The sequence below is a fragment of the Culex quinquefasciatus genome, chromosome 2 (assembly GCF_015732765.1).
Source record: "Culex quinquefasciatus strain JHB chromosome 2, VPISU_Cqui_1.0_pri_paternal, whole genome shotgun sequence".
Classification (NCBI taxonomy): Eukaryota; Metazoa; Arthropoda; class Insecta; order Diptera; family Culicidae; genus Culex; species Culex quinquefasciatus.
Window position 1 is genome coordinate 97,450,806 of NC_051862.1, and position 22,762 is coordinate 97,473,567.

General features: G+C 43.2%; 3 protein-coding genes across 4 annotated transcripts; 1 reads left to right on the top strand and 2 right to left on the bottom strand.

The window, feature by feature from the left end:
• Nucleotides 1-620: 620 nt before the first annotated feature.
• On the bottom strand, nt 621-4,296 carry LOC6031517 (eukaryotic translation initiation factor 3 subunit C). Its single transcript, XM_038254062.1, has 4 exons — nt 4,169-4,296; nt 3,789-3,919; nt 1,733-3,725; nt 621-1,666 (listed from the first exon to the last, which is right to left on the bottom strand). Exons 2-4 carry the CDS (start codon nt 3,879-3,881, stop codon nt 1,023-1,025), a joined length of 2,730 nt encoding a protein of 909 aa, XP_038109990.1. The 5' UTR covers nt 3,882-3,919; nt 4,169-4,296; the 3' UTR covers nt 621-1,022.
• A 3,066-nt stretch (nt 4,297-7,362) lies between these two features.
• LOC6031518 (chromobox protein homolog 3) lies at nt 7,363-20,109 on the bottom strand. Of its 2 annotated transcripts, none has more exons than XM_038254122.1 (4): nt 19,932-20,109; nt 8,617-8,800; nt 8,274-8,547; nt 7,363-8,204 (listed from the first exon to the last, which is right to left on the bottom strand). In XM_038254122.1, exons 2-4 carry the CDS (start codon nt 8,728-8,730, stop codon nt 8,020-8,022), a joined length of 573 nt encoding a protein of 190 aa, XP_038110050.1. In that variant the 5' UTR covers nt 8,731-8,800; nt 19,932-20,109; the 3' UTR covers nt 7,363-8,019. The 2 variants fall into 2 exon arrangements, with proteins under 2 accessions (XP_038110050.1, XP_038110051.1); XM_038254123.1 differs by lacking the exon at nt 19,932-20,109 and adding an exon at nt 19,738-19,761.
• A 149-nt stretch (nt 20,110-20,258) lies between these two features.
• LOC6031519 lies at nt 20,259-22,171 on the top strand. The gene is made up of 2 exons (XM_001842257.2): nt 20,259-20,677; nt 20,746-22,171. Exons 1-2 carry the CDS (start codon nt 20,358-20,360, stop codon nt 22,124-22,126), a joined length of 1,701 nt encoding a protein of 566 aa, XP_001842309.2. The 5' UTR covers nt 20,259-20,357; the 3' UTR covers nt 22,127-22,171.
• The last annotated feature ends 591 nt before the right edge of the window (nt 22,172-22,762 follow it).

Here is a 22,762-nt window from a genome sequence, read left to right on the forward strand (position 1 = left end):
AGTTTCACGACGGAATTGCAAAAACAGCTTTTCAATACTCAAATATATTGAAATAGTCAAAAGAACTTTAAATTTAAAGAAAGTTACTAAAGCAGAAATGAGTGACTTCAATTTTAAAAATGTTCAAAAGTTGAAAAATAATTTTCAAACAAGTATGCTCAGAATTCCCGACTTTTTGACAAAAAATCACAAATTCCCGACTTTTTCCCGATTTTTTTGCGAATTTTGGCGAACTCCCGACTTTTTCCCGACTTTCCCGATTTCCCGACTTGAGTGGCCACCCTGACGTCAATAAATTAGATCCCCGCGGTGGGCTTGATTCGGTAGCCAAATTAGCTCCCAGCGGTGCGAAAACATGTATTAGCTACGGAGCAAAGCTTAAAATGGGGATCCAACCAAGGTTTGCCACGCAATTAGATCTCTGCGGTGGAGATGCCCTAAGGGTCAAACACAAAAAAATACGGTGATAATTATTTCGACGACTAAAATTTTGAGCCCGATCGGAGAACTTATTTTTTGAATCATGCTATTTTCGTGGGGAGTTGCTGTATAGTATTTATTAGTGAAAAAATAACAGTATAGTTAGACAGAGGTCACGAAAAGTAAAAGTAAAATGTGCCTGTTTCGTTTTCTTCCCGTACGGTATATTTCTAGTTTTAAACTTAGATTAAATACAGTCACAATTTAAATACGCTTTCGAATAATGTATGTAGGCAATTGTCATCAGAAGAAGTTAAATGTTGGTAAAATTGTTGTTGTTGCTGTTGTCTCCAAATGGTTTGCCCCGATCTGAAAATCTGACCCCAACTGCAAGCGGCCGGGCAAACTCCCAGATCGGGATAACCACATTTATGTATTTTTGAATTCATTCTACCGTTAGATATCTAAATATGTCTGTGTGTTTGTGTGATTAAGTTTGAAAATTGGCAAAAACTGTTACGCTTGTGGAAACTATTATACTTTTTTTGCAGATGTACGAACGGGACCGGTTTGGCTGCCTCCCCGCTTTTTTGCCGTGTCGTTTACTCGGCCTTTTCTTCGAATTCAACACGGTGCTGTTCACGCTGCTCGCGATCGCGGTTTTGGTTACGGTTACGGTTTCCACGGTCCTGGCGCCGGTTGTTGTTCCAGTTTTCGCGGTTCTGGTTCTGGTTGCGATAGTTCTGGCGATCGCGGTTGTAGCCCTGGTTGCCACCTCGCTGGAAGAAGTTGCCCTGCTTCATCTCGAACACGCGCTCGTTGGAATCGACCAGATTGGTGACCTTGTCGGCCAGCTGCATCGAGAGGGCCTGCAGACGGGACGGTTCGGAGCGGTGCAGCACGACGGTTTCGGTCGGATCGTCCAGCGACGCCATCAGCTCTTCGTTGATGATCATTTTGCTGATGAGCGAGTGGACCTTGCTCTTGGGCAGATCGAACATTTCCGCCAGATAGGGAACGCTGATGGAGGCGTACACGTTCGAGTAGGTGAAGAGATAGGTGCGCAGCGCTTCCTCCTTAATGAACTTGGCGAGCATTTCGCGGACGCGATCGGCCTCATAGAACAGGTCCCACACCTTCACGTTCATCTTCTTGTTGACGATAAAGTTGGAGCAAGCTTGCCAGTCGCCATGGCGCATGGCCTTTGCAGCGGCAACGACGTGCTCGCGCATTGATTCTGGGGGACCTGGTTGGGGGAAACAAGTTGGTTAGAGCGGTTTCATTGACAGTTAATGGTGAAGGGGAAACTTACCCACGAGCGATTGTCTCTCGGAGGATCGCAGCTGCTGGTAGAACGTCTTGCTGATCATGCGACGGCGGGCGTCAAACTCGTGAGCTGCCATGTACGGAATTTCCAGCAGCATGGCGGACACCAGATAGACGCACTCGAGCAGCTCCAAATTAATGTGCATGTGGAATGGCATTTGGCGCTGCTTCTCGACCTTTTCCTGCTCCAGCGAACGTTCGTTCTGGCGTTGCGGGACCAGACCCTGGGCGAGCAGTTCCTTCGGCTTTCCGGTCATCATCAGATCCACCAAACACTGGTGAGCGTCCTTGATGTTTCCGTGGCGGAACGCGCACAGTCCCAGATTGGCCATCGTACGATTATACAGAATTTGGGTTGGCGGATCCGAGTGGTGAATCGTCTCCTGCAGATGGGACATCAGCACCAAGTCGCGCGCCTGGAACCAGTTGTCGTGCAGCGCGTGATGGAAGATGTGCGACAGGATAGCGCGCGTTCGGAGACGATCGGTTTGATCCTTGGCGTAGATGAAACGGCACAGACGTTCCATTTCGTCGACGGAAGTCAGAGATGAAGCCGGGAGTTGAGCCTTGCGCTTCTTCAGCACGTTCGGATCAAACTTGTAGTACAGATGGTCAATCTTGCGCAGATAGATGCGGCAAGTTTCCATTTCGTTGCCCAGACGCTCGACGTACTGAACGACCTGCTCGATGACGTTAGTCACGGTAACTTCGTCCTTGAGACGATCGACGTACTCGTTGCTGTGGGGATCGCACTCCTTCAGCAGTTTGGTGAACTCGTCATCCAAACGCTCGACGGCAGTCAGCATGCAGCCACGAATCTTGTACGGAGCCGTATCGTACTCTTCGTTCTCATCCAGGATGTTCTCCGACAGGACAATGTCTTCGTTGACCAGCAGCAGCTTGATGAGAGCTTGAATTTCCTCCAGCAGCTTGGACCAATGCTCCAGCTTCATAGGTTCCGAGACCTTCGGGTTGTAATCGAAAATGGCCGAAACGATGTTGAAGCGAATCTTTGCCGCCACGGCCGCGCCAAGCTTTTTCTCCTCCGAGATTGTACGCAACTCACGCAGGAACTCAATCTGCAGCTTACGATCGGTTCTCTTCTTACCGCGAGCGGCCATTACTTCGTTGAGCTTGTTAACGACAAGTGCGACATCGATTTCGGCATCCTTGGCAAACATCTTGGGCTTCTCCGACGTGGCGGAACTCTTGCCGTTGACAACCTCCCAGCCCTCGTCGTCGTCATCTTCGACACGCTTCTTCTTGCGGCTGTCCTTGGTTTCCTTAGTCTTCTTCTTTTCCTTCTTCTTCTCACCATCATCGCCGTCCTCCTTCTCCGGGCGCTTCAAGAAACGCTCACGAATGTTAGCTCCGTAAGCTTCCTCCTCCGACGAACTTTCGTCCGAATCCGAGTCCTGGCCCCAATCGATCGAATCATCCGAATCGTCATCGTCCTTCTCGACCTTGACCTTCTCAACCGTGTCCTTCTTGAAAGAGACGGCCTTGGCAGCCGGAGCAACGGCAGCTTCCTCATCGTCCGACTCTTCCTCCTCCTTCTTTTCCTCTTCCTCATCCTCGTCGTCGGCCGCGTCCGGAGACTCGCGGAACTTCTTCAAATCGCTATCAAAGTCCTTGATGTACTTGCGGAACTTTTGACGCAACGCTCCCAGCGATTTAGAGTTGTTCTTGGACAGATTCTTACGGCCCTCGCGGTCATCCCACACCTCATTGATAAAGTCCTCCAGCTCGGCCAGCGCCCGGATGATGAACCGCGGACAAACGCCGTTCTCCTCCTTCGTAATAACCGGCAGGGCCTTCGCGTACGCCCGCGTCAAATCCTCGAAGCTGCTCAGCAGACTGGACATGTCCTTAATCTTCTTGTAGTTCCGGATGCTCTTGATGATGTTGGACAGGTCCTCGTAGCGCTTCTCCTTGGTGGAGCGCACCACCCGCTTGACATCCTCCTCCTCATCGCTAAACTGTCGGAAAAAACGAAACAAAATTAAAATTTCGCAACTCGCAAAAGCAACTTTTAAACTCACGGTAAATTGCGGCGCAGTCTGGCGCTGGATTGGCTCGCTATCGGACGAGCTGTCCGAATCGGACTCGGAACCACCGGCAAAGAAACGCGACATCCTTGGGGCTTGAAGAGTTTGTTGTTGTTGTATTCGGCCTGCCGGAAGAAACAAAAAGAAGGCGAAATTCAAAGTCAACAAGTATCGGCATTGAGGTTAGGGTTCGCATTTTTCGCCTTTCTCCTCTCCCTGGTGTCTGGTCTGGAGCCGAAAATTGCCACGCAGGTGTCGCCGACGGAAAAGCCGATTTTACGGTGGAATATCACCGGCCAACCAGCAAACTCCACCGCTCCGGGCTCGAGGGCAGCCAGCTGCGCACTTTTCACCAAAATTGGAACAAAACTTACGATTATTTCGGGTGAAAATTGAGCAAAAATGCCTCACTCTGCCGCAGTCATGGGAAAATCGATCTGACGTTTCCGAAAAGAGAAACGTTTTCGTTTCGCTGACGGTCCTGACGGTGGCGAAAAGCGGCGAGCTGTCAAATGGAGGCAGTGTGGCGAGTTTTTGCCTGCAGATGTTTGGAAAAGCTGTAAACCTCGCTGTAAACCCTGTAAACGCGATGTGACACGCTAATTTTTGTTTATTCATATTAAATTTTAATTACCCAATAAATATGCGAATTTCATCAATCTAATGGTACGTTCGTTTGATGGCTAGTTCCACACTGAGTGCCACACTCAGAGCTGTCAAAGTGTTTCTTTGAAGAAACTCGCGCTAGTTCCTTACGAGTTTCACCGCCATCTTGGAACTGAATCTCTAGTGCCGCACTCGATATTTTTTCAGTTTCATGCGAGTTCCAAGCACACTGACAGATGACGTTCGATTGAACCAAAACTGACACCGATGAGCGCGGCACTCAGTGCCGCACTGGCTGTTCAAACGAACGTACCATAACATTAATCGAGAAATTAAAAAGAGAGATGTGAGGAGCTTGACAGAAAGTTTAACTCCATGTATATATATTGCGCGTATTCCCGAAAAAGACACGCGGCATACCAACCTCGAAACGACGCGCCGCACTTTCGGCAAATGCGCGCTGTCAAATCCCATACTGTGCGTTTTGTTTTTGTTGATCTTCTTCTTCGAATTGCATGGCATTGTTGCCGGGAATGTTTTTTATCGAGAAATTAAAATGCAACATGGAGTTAAACTTTCTGTCAAGCTTCTGTGAAGTTTACCGTGACAGTTGCGAAAGTTTAACTCCATGTTACCGGCTCACATCTCTCTTTTTAATTTCTCGATTACACCAAAAGTGCAGAAAGTCACTGGCAACAGTGTCTGGGGCACATTCTGCAATGTCGCGCGGCGTGTACCTTCGAGAGAAACGGACAAAACTGCCATTTCAGAGAAAATTGTCTCAAGTCAACCATTGATTTCTTAGCAGCAGTGTTGGTATTATCGAGGCTCTCGCGAGAAAATTTTCTCTCTCTCGAGTTCTCGCCGCGAGTCTCGAGCTGCCGAGAGAAACTCACCTATTGCCCGTGCTCTCCTCCGCTCGCGAACGGGCTTTCTCGCGAGCCAGAATTGCCCGTTCGCGAGAAGTTGAACGTGTTAGAAACGAACAAAAAACAACACAGCGATTGAAGTTACACTTCTATACCATCGCCTGGTTCGTATTCATACGCCTGATACACAAATTGCTAGCTTGGGACGAACGTCTAGCACGAGGCGCTCGCGAGCGCTCGCGGCGAGAGCGAGAACGCGAACGAAAATGCGAGCGCGAGCGAGAAGAGAAAAGTACTACAAGTTCTCTCCCTCGTTCGCGAGCGAGAAATGCTTTCCTTCTTCTCGCTCGAATTCCAACAATGCTTAGCAGAGTGCGGACATTTTTCTCTGAATCGGCTATCGAGAAATTAAAAAGAGAGATGTGAGCCGGTAACATGGAGTGAAACTTTTGTAATTGTCAAGGAAAACTTCACAGTTGCTTGACAGAAAGTTTAACTCTATGTTGCACTTTTAATTTCTCGATACCAAACCAATCAGCATAGCGCACCAGGTACGCGTGCAGTAGCAAGAAGACACTTCCATCTTTCTCGGTCTTGGGCTGCTACTCTCCAATGGAGTACCCGACGCGATTGGTAGTGAGCAATGTATTTCTTATGGAGCGAACTGTCAAACTACCAGTCAAATCGGGTATTCCATTTCCCAGGTTACAGATTTTCCGGATATCACCATTCACTTGATCTCCCCACCGTGCGCGCGGTTTCTCTGCTCTCCTGCTTGTTCCACCAGCTGGTTCAGCGCGGTCAAAAAGCAGTCTGACCTAGAGTCTGACAGGCTGGCTCTCGTCCATTCGGGCGACATGGCCGGCCCACCTGAGCCTCCCGATCTTCGCCTGGGTGGCGATGGTTGGTTCTTCAAGAAACGCGTACAGTTCGGGGTTCATGCGTCTTCGCCACACTCCGTCAGACACCTGCACTCCACCGGTGATCGTTCGTAGCACCTTCCGTTCGAAAACTCCAAGGGTACGTTCGTCCTCCTGCCGCATCGTCCAGGTCTCGTGGCCATAGAGGACTACCGGTCTAATCAGTGTTTTGTCAGCTGCGGGCGCTCCAAGGTTGACTCCAACGCCGTCTCCGTCCGCTTCATCGCGTTGAGGTGCTCGTTGAAGTACTGCTTCCACCTTCCCAACACGTCGTTCTTGTTTACGATCAGGTTTCCACCGTTTTCCCTTCACATGTCGGCTCGCGGCACGAAGCCTTTGCGGGACCGTTTCACCCTTTCGTATAACTTCCGCGTTTTGTTAGCTCGGAATAGCTGCTCCATTTTTGCGCAATCTCGGTCTTCTTGCTGACGCTTCTTAATTCGTCTTCGCTAGTTTGTCTAGGAAACAGTTTGGCCAATGTTTGACAGATCCAAACGCCCTTTACGGCCAGCAAAACTGGCAGTGTTGCAAGCGCAAAACATACGTTGCCAGTGCCTATTTATTTTGCATCGACCAGTCTGTTTCCCCTGGACAGTCTGTAGTCATTGCCCCATTCACCTTCAATCCAACCTTCTCCACTTCAAGTCAGTGTACCTACTTCCTAACCACTTCCTCGAACGTTCTGCCGGCAATTGTCCGTGATGAATTGACTGGATCGGTTGATAATCGTGCCCCGCCGGTACTTGCGACACACGGCTCATATTGGCTTCGGCGAGCTTACCCTCGTCTAGCAACGCAGCTTTAAGTTTCCGCGCGTACTGGATAGCGACCTCATGCGGATTAGACCGCAGCAGGTGGCGGTACCGGATCTCGTCAACCTCGGACTGGCGTAGGCGCGGTTTTGCAACCACTTGGAAGTGGTTCGAGTTGATATCCGCGCCACGGTTAGGTTCTGACATCGATCGTGTTCGAGAAGTGGCGACCACCGATGAGAACATGTTTGATTTGTGTCGTTTGGTGATCTTCAGGTGTACCCTTCATGTAGATCGGACAAATTACTCTCTCTTTCCACTTTTACGGTAGCTCCCAGATCATGACAATTAGTCGGTGCAAGACGTGATCGATTCAGGATTCCAATCCGGAAGCAGTGAGTGTGAAATTGAAACGATTAAATGGTTTCCTTACTTTATTGGTTACTAGTTTATTCAAATGTCCACTTTCTTACACATAGTTCAGATTTGTTTTTTTTTTCTTCTTTATAGCAGAATTTTCAGAATGTTTAAACCAGGCGGTTACAAAATACCCTTACTGCATCACCCCACTCGGGATGACCAAACATCATTTTTTGTATCCCACAGTCTGTTTGGACCGAGGAATCGCTCTACTTAGCGAGATAAAACACAGAGAAAACGCGCATAAACAGTTTTGATCTTGATTTTGTTTGTCTTGGGAATATCCGTCAAAACCGAAAGGTACAAAATATTGACAAAGTCTCTTGAAACATATTGGCGTCATTTTCAACATAAAGTGTATAATTTTCATACAACAAATAGTAAATTTCGGCAAAAAATAATAACATGTTTTCTTTCTTTACTGTTCGCAATATTTAAAGAGGCTGATACTAAATTGTTCGCGCGATGGCCTAAAGAGCGAATTCAATGTTAATTGTATAAATGTGTGTGTGTATAAAAGCATTCCGTCCAAATTTCGAGGAAACTAGCATTTCATCGGTGTCGCAGTTTGTGTGTCAAATCTTAAGGGGAAACGGGATGACTTAAAATAGATACTCTTACAATTAAGTTGGGGGTGTGTTTTTGTGTTTTATACTATTTAGGCATAATCGTCCTTAGCATCATTTTTCTTCTCCGATGTTTGCCAGGTTAGACGCGACTCGTAGAATTTGATCACGATCTGTGGACACTTGACGTTGGCCTGCTTGGCTGGCACAAGGTCTGCGTTGGCCGCGTCCTTCCACTTCATCAAGAACATCAGCTGTCCGTTATGATCGGTTGCGCCTGCAAGGAGGAAAAAGGAAAAAACGTTAACACACTGTTCGTTTAAACAGCGGAGGAAGAGAGCATTACCCAGAATTTCCTCCGGCTCCAGTCCCCGGTCGAAGCCAATCTTTTTGTCCTCTGACGCAGTCGATTTTCTCTTGGCGGCGGGCGCTTTAGCCGCATCATCCGCGGCCGTCGATTTCCGGCCAGGCTTCCTGCTGGTGCTTTCGTCCTTGCTTTCTTTTCCCTTCTTGCGTGCATCCTCAAACGCCTGAATCAGATCCGGACAGTCCAGATTCTCCTCCGGTTCCCAGGTGTTGTCCTCGTTTGAGTAACCCTTCCATTTGAGGAAGTATTCGACCTGCAAAAAAAAACATCCTCACTTAGCATCAACATTAATTCTAAAACAACCCACAACAACAACACCAACCTTGCCGTTGACCACTCGTCGATCCAGAATTTTCTCCACGGAGAACTCGTCTTCTACGGGGGTTTCGTTCTTGGCCGATGCCGCCGCCGCCGCTGCTGTTTTCTTGTTACTCATGGTGCTACTGTCGCTGCTGGGTTTTCAATAACGGTGAATGTCGTTTGAATACTTTCTTTTACGGAGAATGCTGCCAAAGAATTGAAAGTTGATTGTACAAGTTAGAACGAGTGGACATAGTTTTAAATCAAATTACAATGTTTTTTTTATAGACTGACGTTAGCATCAAAATACCTTTTGAACGCGTACACAACGTATACATTTGGTTCAATATTTTTATTTCTCAAGAAAGCTTTCAAATTGAGTACAAAAAGTAAGAAGCCGTTTTTAACAGTTTTTAGTCCAAATCCTTAATTTCCATAATGCTTGTGATTTTTCACCTCCATGCTCCACCATTTTTCTTAACTTAAAATCAATAAAAAATCGTTTTGTATTAAATTTAAGAATTACATAAATTATTACTGGAAAGCAGGAAACAGCATTTACAATGTTGGGTATGAGAGTGGGTAGAAAAAGTTTGCAAAAGACAACAACATTTATGCAAATAATCTTCAGTTTTCTTTTTAAAATGCTTTGTAAATTCAAGAAGAACATTCTTCCAGAGAAAATGTGCCATGTATTTAAACAATCGGTAACTTAAAATTTTTTTGCTGATCGGTTTAGTATCTTTGGCAAGGATTTAGGTATTGATGAGATGATTTCTAGAGAAAATGTAACTTTCCAAAAAAAAAAACCTTTCTGACTTGGCCTGTACTTCAACCCCTCATCGCGACTTATAGATCGCGCATATATAAACATAATTTTCGATACATCCTTTGCATGAGCCGTGTCGAATTTATTGAAAAAAAGAAAAAAATGAACATGTTTGGATTTTTTTAAATTTGTGAGTAACATAGAATTTAAAAAAATCAATTGACCGTGCTGAGATTTTCTGAACAACAGAACCGAAACAGTAAAAATTCAGTCAATCTTTTTTTAACGGAATTTTTAGATGAGAATTAAATAAACCCAACAAAAACTCAATTTTAGTGTTTGAATAAAAAAAAAGTAACTGTTTGTACTGAAATGACTATTATGCAGTTGAACTCTAAAAATATTGTAATTTTAAAATACCTGAAAATTTTATTTAAAATTTAAATTACAATTTTAAAATAAATTTTAAAACAAAGATATTTTTAAAATGTTCTGAATTTGAACACAATTTGATAGACATTTAACTGTTGAAAGGTTCGCAAACAACGATATGAAAATATCTTAAATACCAAACATTTCCGACATTTTAAAATTATACAAAAATACTCAAATCTGATTTAAAAACACAAGCACAAAGTTTCATAGCAATTTGTCTGTAATAATTGGTTTGACTGAGAAAGCCAAAAATCATCTTATAAAATACTACTACTTTACAGTAAAAATTGTAAACAGTCCGTCTCGATTATCCGAAGGTTTGAACAATAAAAACCAATACGTATTTTTTAATTTTCATATTTTTAACTTCAAATTCGAGTTCAGCTACTTAATTTTAGTCACTTTTGAGTGGTTGGTTGCCTATTAAATTTGAAAATGAAAATTTCGGGACTGGAAACACCTGCCAGCAACAGTCAACTGTTCGGAGCTCCTCAAACTTTTCGATTTTTTCGCCGTCATTAACAGTGTTTACCCGCGAGTTTGCTGCTCCAGCATGCCAAGGGCCAACCGTGGCCGTGGCAGTTCGAGTGCGGCCTCGAAAAACCCGCGAAGTTCATCTACCGGCAGAGTGCAGAAAGGTAAACACACCAACGCCGCATCGACCGCCATCGCGCACGGGAGCGTGCCCAGTGACGTCACCGATCCATCGTTTTTACACGTGTCATACCGTCCACGTGAGTCCCAGTACGGACGAGACAATCGACCCGGGCATCCGGAAGCACTTCCGGCCAGCAGCAGCAGCAGCAGTCCACCAGCACTACGACTACAACCACTTCCAACGTTCCCACCAGCAACGAATTTGAGATGCTGAGTGGAGAAGAAAACAACACCGCCAGTGACAGCAGTAGTGCTAGCGACGACGATGACGATGATGAACTTGCGCGCAAGCAAGAAAAGAAGAAAAAATGCAACTCCCCGAAGGAACGACGTTCACCTCCAATTTTTGTTTTGGAAACGTTGGCAGACGATATTGACGAGTTGCTTGAGGGACTCCAATATTGTCTAAAAATTAGTAAAACTTCAGTGCAAGTTATAACGCACAATAAACAGAATTTTGACCTGGTGGTGAAGAAGTTGAAGTTGCGAAACTTCAAATTCTTCACATTTGATCCTGCAGAGAAGGTCCCAGTGAAGATCGTCCTTCAGGGATATCCGGACCGCCCGATCTCCGACCTGGAAGAACACCTGACGGGCGTCAAGGTTAAGCCTCGAGAAATAAAGGTGCTCTCGAAATCGACAACGGTGACAGGTACGTACACCTTGTACCTCCTGTACTTCGATCGCGGGTCCGTCAAAATCCAGGACCTACGGCGGATCAAAGCACTGGACGGCTTCTTCGTGACGTGGCGATTCTACACGAAGAATCCGACCGACGTAGCGCAATGCCACCGTTGTCAAAAATTCGAAAGGTGCAATCTTCCGCGGAAAGACCAGCTGGGGGAAAATGCCCAGCAGCACAAAGCGCGCGTCAAGTGCGCGAACTGTGGTGGAAACCACACGGTGAATTTCCATGGCTGTGCCGCGCGGAAAAAGTACCTCGAGGAGCAGGACAAGAAGAAGAAAGCGCCAGCGTCCCGCCAACCTCCAAAGACTTCGGGCACGAACGCTGCAGCAGCTGGCGGCGGAGCGGTTCCATCGACCAACCCAGCGTTCCCTCCCGGTTGGGGTGGTTCGTACGCTAGAGTAGCCGCTTCTGGGAGCGGTACTTCACCGGGACAAGCAGACGTTACCTGAGATGACCTCTTCACGCTTCCCGAGTTTTTCGCTCTTGCTGGAGAGATGCTCACGCGCTTTCGTGCCTGCCGGAACAAGGCAGAACAATTCCAAGCTCTTAGTGAGCTGATGATGAAGTATATCTACAACGAATAAGCTGCCGTGTGCAGCGAAGTTTTTCGACGTCAAAAGACAAAACAAACTGTGATCAAGTCTTAAACTTTTCTATTTCTATCCTTTTCCTTAGCAAATTTCGAAGGTTTTTTTTAAATAATTTTTCTTTCTATTGACAAATCCATTGTTGGAATATCCAATTGCATCAAAATGAACTTTCATTTCATTTTCAAAATTTCAAAAAATTTCAAAAAATTTCAAAACATTTCAAAAAATTTCAAAAAATTTAAAAAAATTTCAAAAAATTTCAAAAAATTTAAAAAAAATTCAAAAAATTCAAAAATTCTAAAATTCTAAAATTTAAAAATTTAAAAATTCAAAAATTCAAAAATTCAAAAATTCAAAAATTCAAAAATTCAAAAATTCAAAAATTCAAAAATTCAAAAATTGAAAAAATCAAAAATTCAAAAATTCAAAAATTTAAAAATTTAAAATTCAAAATTCAAAATTCAAAATTCAAAAATTCAAAATTCAAAATTCAAAATTCAAAAATTCAAAAATTCAAAATTCAAAAATTCAAAAATTCAAAAATTTAAAAATTAAAAATTCAAAAATTCAAAATTCAAAATTCAAAATTCAAAATTCAAATTCAAAATTCAAAATTCAAAATTCAAAAATTCAAAATTCAAAATTCAAAAATTCAAAAATTCAAAAATTCAAAATTCAAAATTCAAAATTCAAAATTCAAAATTCAAAATTCAAAAATTCAAAATTTAAAATTCAAAATTCAAAATTCAAAATTTTGAATTTTGAATTTTGAATTTTGAATTTTTGAATTTTGATTTGTTTTGAATTTTGAATTTTGAATTTTGAATTTTGAATTTTGAATTTTAGAATCATACATCATACATATCATAAAGAGAGCAGACATATAAAAGCATTCAAAACTTTGCCCCCGGCTTGCCGGTACTTGTCGGGTATCAGAAAATGAGTACCCGACAGGTACCGACACATATTTTCTTCTACAGATGAACTTGAGATCAAATTTGATACCTGCTTTGCTACGCGCGGTGGGAGACTCGGGGCAAACTCGAGAGCAAATTTGGTGGGAATCAAATCGGGTAGCAAATAGTTAAACTTTCGACATTTTCGAAAAATGAAATTCTTTGAAATTTTCAATAGGATTAAAAAGTTTAATAAACTTTTAGCATTTCTAGGCATGAATCAACACATAATTATTGATTTTGAAGGTAAACGAGAGCAAAAATGATAAAACCCATATTTGCCCCCGCGGTGGGCTTGTTTCGGTGGCAAATTTGCTACCTAGCGGTGGGGATGACGGAGTTTTCAAGGTGGCAAATTTGATCTCGGTATTCATGAGCCGGGTGCAAATTTGATTTGCACCCGGCTCATGAATACTGAGATCAAATTTGCCACCTTGAAAAAACTCCGTCATCCCCACCGCTAGGGTAGCAAATTTGCCACCGAAACAAGCCCACCGCGGGGGGCAAATATGGGTTTTTATCATTTTTTGCTCTCGTTTACCTTCAAAATCAATAATTATGTGTTGATTCATGCCTAGAAATGCTAAAAGTTTATTAAACTTTTAATCCTATTGAAAATTTCAAAGAATTTCATTTTTCGAAAATGTCGAAAGTTTAACTATTTGCTACCCGATTTGATTCCCACCAAATTTGCTCTCGAGTTTGCCCCCGAGTCTCCCACCGCGCGTAGCAAAGCAGGTATCAAATTTGATCTCAAGTTCATCTGTAGAAGAAAAATATGTGTCGGTACCTGTCGGGTACTCATTTTCTGATACCCGACAAGTACCGGCAAGCCGGGGGGCAAAGTTTTGAATGCTTTTTATCTGGGTGCAGAATAGTTGTCCGCAAAGCGGCCTCAATTTAGAACTGTCAAAGCGGAACCAATTTGCTGTTCGCATAATTATACCAAGAAGTGGCAAGTATTGTGATCGATCTAAAATATATTTAGTCAGGAATAAAAAAAAATCGATGACTATTGAGGTATTCGAAGTCAAAACATCTTAATAAGAGGTTTGAAATCGAGTTTGGCATAATTCGTCGCTAAAATTTTATAATCGCTATGTCTACAAAATCTATGTTTATGACGCTTTTTTAAATGTTAGCGACGAATTATCATTAACTATCAATAGTACTTTCCAAATAATATTGGATACTCCGATATTATCACTACACATCAAAGATACATAATCTCGGAACTTCCATTCGGTTGCTCTTCTGATTCACGAAATTCCACCCACTTTTGACACAATTTTTCATCACGTGGAAAACAAAAAAGGCCTCTTTTGGCCGCCCATCGTTTAGTCTACGAAGAAAAAGTGCGAAGCATAATTTTTCATCTAAAACATCAACATCAACAGATCCAAAATGTTTCATAATAATTCACTTCAGCAGCAAAAAATATGTCACGCATGAGCTTGAACATAGCCTTCTACTTTGTTTATGTTTACAGCTGTAGTGCAGATGTATTAGTGGGGAGCTTTCGAAAATCACATTACGCATTCTGTCTTTTCAGCACCCAGCTTTTTATATGTCTGCTCTCTTTATGATATGTAATTTTTGAATTTTTGAATCATACATCAAAAATTCAAAAATTCAAAAAAATTCAAAAAATTCAAAAATTCAAAACAAATCAAAAATTCAAATTCAAATTGAATTTTTGAATTTTTAAATTTTTGAATTTTTGAATTTTTGAAATTTTTTGAAATTTTTGAATTTTTGAATTTTTGATTTTTTTTGAATTTTTGAAATTTTTTGAAATTTTTAGAAATTTTTAGAAATTTTTTGAGATTTTTTGAAATTTTTTGATATTTTTTGAATTTTTTAAAAAAATTTTGAAATTTTTTGAAATTTTTTGAAATTTTTAGATCTTTTTTGAATTTTTGAAATTTTTGAATTTTTTTGAAATTTTTGAAATTTTTGAATTTTTGAATTTTTGAAATTTTTGATTTTTTTATTTTTATTTTTTCCGTGCTTGATTCGATTTTTCCGTGCATAATTCCATTTGAAGCGGTAGCAAACAGACTGAATACCGGGTAGCAAAGTGAAATCCCGAAGAACTGAGAGCAAATTTGCTACCGCGACAGGTACCGCGATGGGGTTGACGTCGGGTGCAAATTAGCTTTGCTTCGATGTTTGCACCCAGCGCTGGAGATGCACTAAGAACTACGAAATTATGAATTGATTATTTACTAATAAAAACTAATTGAATTGAATTGAAAATTTGAAAATGCATTTTTTTCAATATTTCCTTTTATACATTTTGGCCGCCATCTTTGATTTCATTATTCTAAATCATTTCAAAATAGTTTATGCTGGTACAAATTTTATTTAAAGTTTTTGTCTCCCCCCTTCAAAATTGGCCCGAAAAATCAAGGGAAATTTTTTTTTAACTTCAAAATTATAATGAAAATTTAAGTGGAATCAACTGAAATCAATTTTAAATTCATTCACCTGCGCTCAGAATCATTTTTAGCATTTTTGGGTTGATTTCAAAATCATTTGAATTTTTGAAAATTTTCGATGTATATTTTTTTTCGCTAATATTTTTGTTTTCGTCAAATTTTACATTATTTGAAAACTAATGATTGCAAAACAACTAAACTAGTGTAAAAAATAACACTTTTTCCATTCAAATGTTGAAACTGTGGCTTTTTATTTCATTTTTTTATTTTTTTTTCCGAGGCCTTCGGATAATCGAGTCTGACTCTGAACTGTATTCTTATTTTTAATGGCGCACATCAAGCTAAGCTTTTTGCACCACGATTTTCGATACGCAAATTTTAGTATCTTCAAAATTATGGGACCTATCGGTTATTTATTCCCTAAAGTTACTGTCTACAAAAGAAATAAAGCAGATTTTGACTCTTTTAACAATCATATTGTTGAAGGGTTAAATCCGTAAGTTTGACAATTTTGGAATAAAAATACAACAACTTCCTTAGCTCCTGTGCACCCTCAAGTTGATATTGAAATACATAATAAAACAAAAATAAATTGCTAATTGTGCTTATGAAATTCAATACTTATTGAAATAAGACTTCAAAAATCATAGCGCTGAGTAATTTTTTTTTATTGAACCGCGAACTTGATCGGAAAAATTGCAGCTTATCAAACATTTGTTTTTTAAACCGGGTCCGGTGGTGCAGGTAGTGGTAATCGAGGTTGCTTCTCCCCCCTCGCCAAAGAATTATATCAAGGATTACTCAACAGAAAAAAGTCAAAGTAGTTATGTCACAGACATAACCGGAATGGCGTAGACTACCTAAAGGTTTGAGATGTGGACATAGAGTTTTCCATAACTTAATTTTGAAGAATTATCTAGATACTTGAAATACATTAACGGAATAAGATCCTAAATGGGAGATGGACCCCCCGACAAAACAAAACTTACACACTCCAGTCAACTCAATCGGACCGCAACTGCCATGTAACCATACTTTGAATGTGTTGGTAAATCTTTGACTAGAAAGCCTTATTTAAACAATGGAAACATCGAATGGAGGATAGAAGAACAAAAAACGATTTTTTCGCGAACCGAATGAAAGTTTGGTAGCATAATGTGGTGGAGAGAGAGGGGTTCAGAAAGCTGTGCAATCCGTCACCCCCGAAGACCAACACTAGTTCCTGCAAGGCATTTTACCGACTCATCACGGGTGGGACGAGAGACGAGGAGTGAGGCAACTCCGAAGAGTTGGGAAGTCTTCACCCCCTTCCTGATTGTTTCACAACCACGGCTTGACCCACGCGAGGCAACTGTTCGGTGAGACGGCAGCAGGCGCGTGCCTCATCCTGTTGCTGCCTCATCCCGGGTGGGACGAGGGACGGGGAGTGAGGCAACTCCGAACCACGGCAACCACGAAAGATCCAAACGGTCCGGCCATCGAGATGCAACTGGCTGACGGTGACGACGAGAAGGCGATGCGCGCTTTTTGCAGTTCTGGACCCTCTCTCCTGCTGCTGCTGCTCTGGTCTCTCTCCTGCTGCTGCTCTGGGCTGAGCTTTCCTGCTGCTGCTGCCGGTCCGACGTCTGAGACGTGAATGATAGAATGGGCTCTGGCGCGCGTTCTTATATAGCATTTCGGCCCGCTCCCCTCCTTTTTCGCGACCGACACTCGGTCACGTTGCTCGGATGATTTTCCCCTCAAAATAGGTACTTGACATTCCCGTCCGTGAGTGGGAAGCGCTCATTTTGCTTGCAAAATCTCTGCATTTTGAAAACATTTTTAAACATTCAATTGTTTCAATAGTTAAACTATTTTGCCAACAATGAAAGTTTTATAGCAAATTGCTGAATGATTTTTGAATCGAATGGAACATAAATCGTGTCGATTCGATTAGAAGGAAGGAAGATATAAGCCTTTGACGGATGACGCAGTAATCCAGGGCCTTCGGCCCGGGTTTTTTGGAATGACACCCCAGTACCTTCGACAAAGACGTAAGTCTACGTCAAAAAAACAATCAAAGCCGAGTAGCTTGAGTCTATTACACAAATTCAAACATTATTTTCCCGAATTATTCATTTAGAATAACTAGAATAATATTCTAATAGAGAAAAGTATACGTTGAAGCCATTTAGGAATTTATCGAATTTTAACTAAACTTAAAATATTTTCCCGGTTTTTCAGTCCAATTCCCGAGTTTTCCCGGTTTTCTCCCGGTGGAATAAATTCCCGGGTTTTCCCGGTTCCCCCCCCCCCCCCCCCTCCTGTTTTATTCATGTATTGTGGCAAAAAAGAATAACAGAAGCCCAACGTAGAGGGCGAGGGCTGGGTGCAGTAATTTATTGTATTTTTTGTGCCCAGCAAAGAATGTTTCTGAAGAAACAGAAAGAAAAAATCGAAACTTTGGTAAGTCTAGTTAAGTTCTGCTGAATTCCCTGTTGACGAAGCAGATTTTAGAAGTAGTGTTGGAAAGTCACTGAGGCGACGTGACTAAGTTCTATGGAACCGTTTTCATGGACAGATTTGCTGTGGGACCAACGAACGGTTCGTGGTCGCTGGCGCTCTGGATCGATGCTCCGGCAACGAAACGGACGAAGAGTTGGCGTTCGTGTCGTCGGTGGTCATCGGTGGTTGACAAAATTGGCGGGTTTGTTACGGAAGTCATCGGTCGGGCTGATCCCAAGCGTATTTGTTGCTTGGGATAGGTTCACCTGTTACACGTAGCTGCTGCTGAAGCGGGTGACGCCCGTCGGCGACGTGCGATATGTGCACGGTCGCAAGTATGAAATAGTTGAAGAAGCGGAGACCGTCTTGATTGTTGTGCTGCCGGGTTTCCGTCGATGGACGAAGGAGACATGCCATTCCCCCCGGGATCGGCTGGACCAAACCCTCTGGCACCACTGTAAATGGCTAGAACATTTGACAGTCACCAAAACCTCGAAGAGCCCACGTAGTAGTATTAGTGAATGTAGCAGTATTGGTGTTGTCTGTTTGTTTACTCCAAATCTTCAAGAAACATCACTTTTTGTGTGTGCAAATCTGTTACGAAAAAAGGTGAGAACTGTTGCTTCCGATTGACCGGGAAGATTTGCCGGGTAGTACGAGACCGGGGACTGGCTAAGTCCCGCTGTAGATCCTTCCGAACAACTCGCTGCAATCTCCGGCAGGGATTAACCGACCAAGTGCAGAAACATCCGTGATTCCGGTGATAGTGGCGGAGTTGGTCTTTCCGAGCATCCTTCGATAACCTTCTCGGAGGACTGGCCTACTCCCGCTGTCGACTCGCACAGGGAATCGAAGGAATCGCGTGCTTGTGTGGAATTCGACCTTTTGTGGAATCACAAGAAGTTCATCGCGAAATGGTTCGAACAAATCTGAACTTCTAACTTGGAAAACCGTCTTTATCGCAATTTCGCGGGGCATATATCCATAGTCTCTGGCGGATAGGGTCCTTCGGGAACTTGTGTTTGGAAATCCGTCCCGTGTCGTTATTTTTTCATGGAAATTCATTTCAACATTATGAAATTATGCCTTTTTTACCACGCTGTTTGTTTATTTTCAAATTTTGACAGCAAATGCGTTCTTCATCTTCTTTGTTGTCTTCATGTTCGCGTCGAACATTTAGGTTTCATAAACATGGCCGTCGTGACAGAGGGCTGGCTGGACGGACCGACCGTTCATCGTTTCATTACACAAATTTGAAACAGAGGTCCAAACCAAGGGGTTGGAAACTCTTAGAGCTATAATTATTATGTCAACCAGTATATCAAAATATATGTTAGTATACTTATTATTTCCTTTACATATCGCCAGTATATATACCAATATTTTATTGCTTGTCGGTTAGTATACTAACAAGTATACTGGAATATCGTTAATATACTCAGTATTCTTAAGAAATATTAGAGTTTCCAGCCCCTTGGTCCAAATTATGTTTTAATTTTGTTTTGAAACGCCACTGTGTTTGTTCCTGGACCTAACACGATTTCAAAACAAAACAACCTTATTTTCATATTGGTCCTTTGATGAAAAGGGTCTATGTGGAAATTGAAAACAAACACAATGTCATTAACTGACCTTTTGCAAAACTGATTTTTACATAAAAATCAACTTTTTAAACTTTTCTCGAAATACAGCGATAGTTTACGATTAAATGCTTCGTTTGCAGTAAAAATCGTGTTCGTTTACATTTTTTACTTTGGGTCTATTACAATGTTTTGCTTGATATGTATAACATTCCTAGCAATTTGGCAACACTGCTTTGAAGAAGCGGTGTTTTATCCGGAATCAAACATGGAGTTGAGCTTGAATGTTCCGGAACAATGGACATTTAAATAACCGAGTTAACAATATTTAAACTGTTTTGCTATAATAATTTTCTAAAATTATAAATTTGCAAAGAAATTCGATCTGGCTAGCAACTTGATCTAAAATCTGATGCGTAAATTTGCCGTCGAACAACAAATTCCACTTCCACTTATCACGAATCCTAATTCTGACAAAAACAATCAAATCTCATCGCCTACTATTTGAAAATCTTTGTCCGTAAAGAAACTCCGCGGAATTACCTCAGCAAGCGCGTACTTTCGGCTTATTTCCCTCCATCAGTAAAGCCGTAAGAGGTTAGGGGCAGAAGGCGCAGAAAAACAAAAAGACACTAGCAACAAGAACAAAAATGCTCCTCCTCTCTTCTCCACCGACGAAACCAAGCGCCGCCGTAACGCATTTTCCGCGGATGCAATTTTACCCCATTTTTACTCACCTCCCGCGGCGAAATGCTATTGCTCCAGGTGCACCGGATGGCCAACGCTGTTCGTAGGGTCGAATTTCCACTGGAAGCGTCCGAATTTCCGGAAAATTTCGCCTTTTTGTTGCCGCCTAGAATCCTGCTTGTGGAGATTTGGTAATTTTTTTTTATTAGCTTTTTTTCTTCGCGTGCCCCCAAACTGACAGCTACACATTCGGCCGTGGTCACACGGGCGCGGTTGCTGACGGGCTGAACTGTCACGAAAAAAAAGGCCAAGTAATTGTGTTGGCGGGGCTGAAGGAAAGGAGGGTCCATATTTGGTGAAACAAACACAGCAAATAACTGCTTACATCTTGATGATGGTTCATTTGGCGCGTTTTTTTAAGTGAAGCTTTCTGTTCCGTCAGTTTCCGGCACACGCACCACGTTCCGTTTCGAACCATGACGAGTTTCTACAGTGACCGCGACCGTAAGGTCGGCCGGGGATACAATACGCTGATGCTGAAGCTCCTCGCCCAGTTTGGTGACGATTTCGGTTTCAACCTGGACGTTGAGCTGTACCGCGACTATGCCCTCACGCAGACGGCAATCCTCGACGTGCCGGAGCAGAGCAAGTGCAACCGGAAGGCCGCCCAGATGCGCCAGGACGGCAATCGGCTGTACGTGGCAAAGAAGTTTGACGACGCGCTGCTCAAGTACAACGAGAGCATCTGCTTCGCCGAGGCCGGTTCCGATCAGCTGGCGATGGGATATGCGAATCGGTAAGGATTGTGTGGTCGTTTTGGCAAATTCAATGGGGGTTTTAACGGGTTTCTTTTTGTATTTCCAGGTCCGCCGTTTTCTTTGAGCAGGGTGAGTTCGAGTTTGCGCTGGCCAACATTGCTCTCGCCAAAAGGCACAAATATCCGGAGCACCTCATGCCGAAGCTGGTGGCCAGGGAGCACAATTGTTGGGAGAAAGTCGAAGCAAAGGAGAAGTTGCACTTTTCCCGGATGGCCATTAATGTCAACGTAAACCCCAAGATTCCGTTTGTGGCCGATGGTATCGCTATGAAGGTTTACAACGATGAGCATGGGCGCGGTCTGATCGCCGAGAAGGATTTCCAAGCCGGGGCCGTAATCATGAACGAGAAAGCGGTTCTGACGCTTACTACCCTGGATGCGCAATACTCCAACTGTGGCCACTGTTCCGTGAAGCTCACCTACAATATGATTCCCTGTCCGGGTTGCGTGTCGATGTTGTACTGCAGCGAGGAATGTTTGCAGGAGAACGAACGGTTCACACATCGCTTCGAATGCGCAATCGCGGACAAGCTCCGGAACGTAATGGACTATTCGACCATGATCGGCCCGAAACAATTTTTCTACGGATTGACCCTGTTCGGGGACGACGTGCAAGCCATGATGGATTATTGCAACGGAGAGGCAGGAAAAGGCGTAGGAAATCCGTTCGAGTTGGATTTCCGCAAGAAGGATCTGCTTGAGCAGTTCAAAGTGATGCAGAAGGGCGGAGTTCACCACATCACCGAGGTAGACTACACTTATCGGGTGAGTGCCGCTGCATTTTACGCACAGTTTATGAAGCACCCACTGGTCTCGCAGATCGTCAAGACCAAAGCCCAGCGTGACTTTATGCTGCACACTTTTTTGAAGTACATCCGAAGTTGTTACACTCTCATCATGGACAAGCGAGTCGGTCACATGCATGGACCTACCGTCAGCATGCTTACCTTCGTGGGTGCGCTCTGTAACCATTCGTGCGACCCGAACGTTTTCTTTTCGACCCGCAATGGCCGGTACACGCTGATTGTGCTCCGACCGATCCGCAAAGGCGAACAAATTGTGACGTCTTACGGTCCAACCTGGTGGGAACCGTGCCCCGGGTACAAATGCACCTACACCTGTCGCTGTCCGGTTTGTAAGAAAACCAACTGGGCCCTGAAGAAGAAGGAATTCCCGCAAGCGGCCTACAGACACCTGATGTTGATAACTGCCGCGACGCATTCCACAACGGGGGTCATCAACAATGCGGACCAGCTCAACATGGCCCAGCAGTTTGTGAATCGTTACGCCGAAAACTATCATCCGGGTGAGGTCTTTGGCGCTGCGATCAGAATTTATCGACAGTTTCTGAACGCAGGATTGGACTTGGCAGAGAAGAAGCTCGAACAGATGAGGGCGGTGGCCTTCTGGGAGGCATTTGACGATTAGAGATTCATGAGTTTTTGGGTATTTTATTGTTTCGTTATGTTCCATGTTCATGAAGGATGAATATGAATTAAAGCTCACTTCAATGAAGCAATCTTGAAAACCTACGGTACTTTTTTTCATTTTTCCTGTCCAAGCAATGCTGCAAATTGGCCACAACAAGTTTGAATTGTTAAATCCCTCCAAGTACCGAAATCTGTTGACAAGGTTGCCTGATCTTTAAACTTTAAACTCAAATACCGAATGCAGGTTCTCTTTGGTTGACGCATTCTTGACATCCTGGATTTAAAGCAACTACGTCCGACATTAGATTTATCTTGGTCACAAAACAGTTGCTCTGGTTTCTTGCAAGTGTCCCATTTTGTTTTACCTCCACGCAGGTTTGGCGACGTCATCATGATGACAAGGTGTTACCAAGCTGGTGGCCTATGTCGCGACGCGCCAATGTGGGAAAGGGAAGTCATTTGTGAATGTAGACGGTATTGTTTTGATTCGCACCATGTTCGCATTAAACTGACAACATCATCATCGACAACATCGCAGAACGGGGGTTCTCTCCTTTCCATTTTCAGCAACCATCTATACCTATTTTCTGTTATTATTTTGTTGTACTTGTGGGGTCCTCGCCATTCCGGACGC

Bases quoted from the DNA above. Each gene is read 5' to 3' on its own strand.
- LOC6031518 (XM_038254122.1), bottom strand. From the start codon at position 8,730: ATGAGTAACAAGAAAACAGCAGCGGCGGCGGCGGCATCGGCCAAGAAC. The intron at 8,548-8,616 runs GTTGGTGTTGTT...TTTTTTTTGCAG, and splicing joins GACGAGTGGTCAACGGCAAG to GTCGAATACTTCCTCAAATG. The intron at 8,205-8,273 runs GTAATGCTCTCT...TCCTCCTTGCAG, and splicing joins GGAGCCGGAGGAAATTCTGG to GCGCAACCGATCATAACGGA.
- LOC6031517 (XM_038254062.1), bottom strand. From the start codon at position 3,881: ATGTCGCGTTTCTTTGCCGGTGGTTCCGAGTCCGATTCGGACAGCTCG. The intron at 3,726-3,788 runs GTGAGTTTAAAA...TTTTTCCGACAG, and splicing joins AGACTGCGCCGCAATTTACC to TTTAGCGATGAGGAGGAGGA. The intron at 1,667-1,732 runs GTAAGTTTCCCC...TCCCCCAACCAG, and splicing joins CGAGAGACAATCGCTCGTGG to GTCCCCCAGAATCAATGCGC.
- LOC6031519 (XM_001842257.2), top strand. From the start codon at position 20,358: ATGACGAGTTTCTACAGTGACCGCGACCGTAAGGTCGGCCGGGGATAC. The intron at 20,678-20,745 runs GTAAGGATTGTG...TTGTATTTCCAG, and splicing joins GCGATGGGATATGCGAATCG to GTCCGCCGTTTTCTTTGAGC.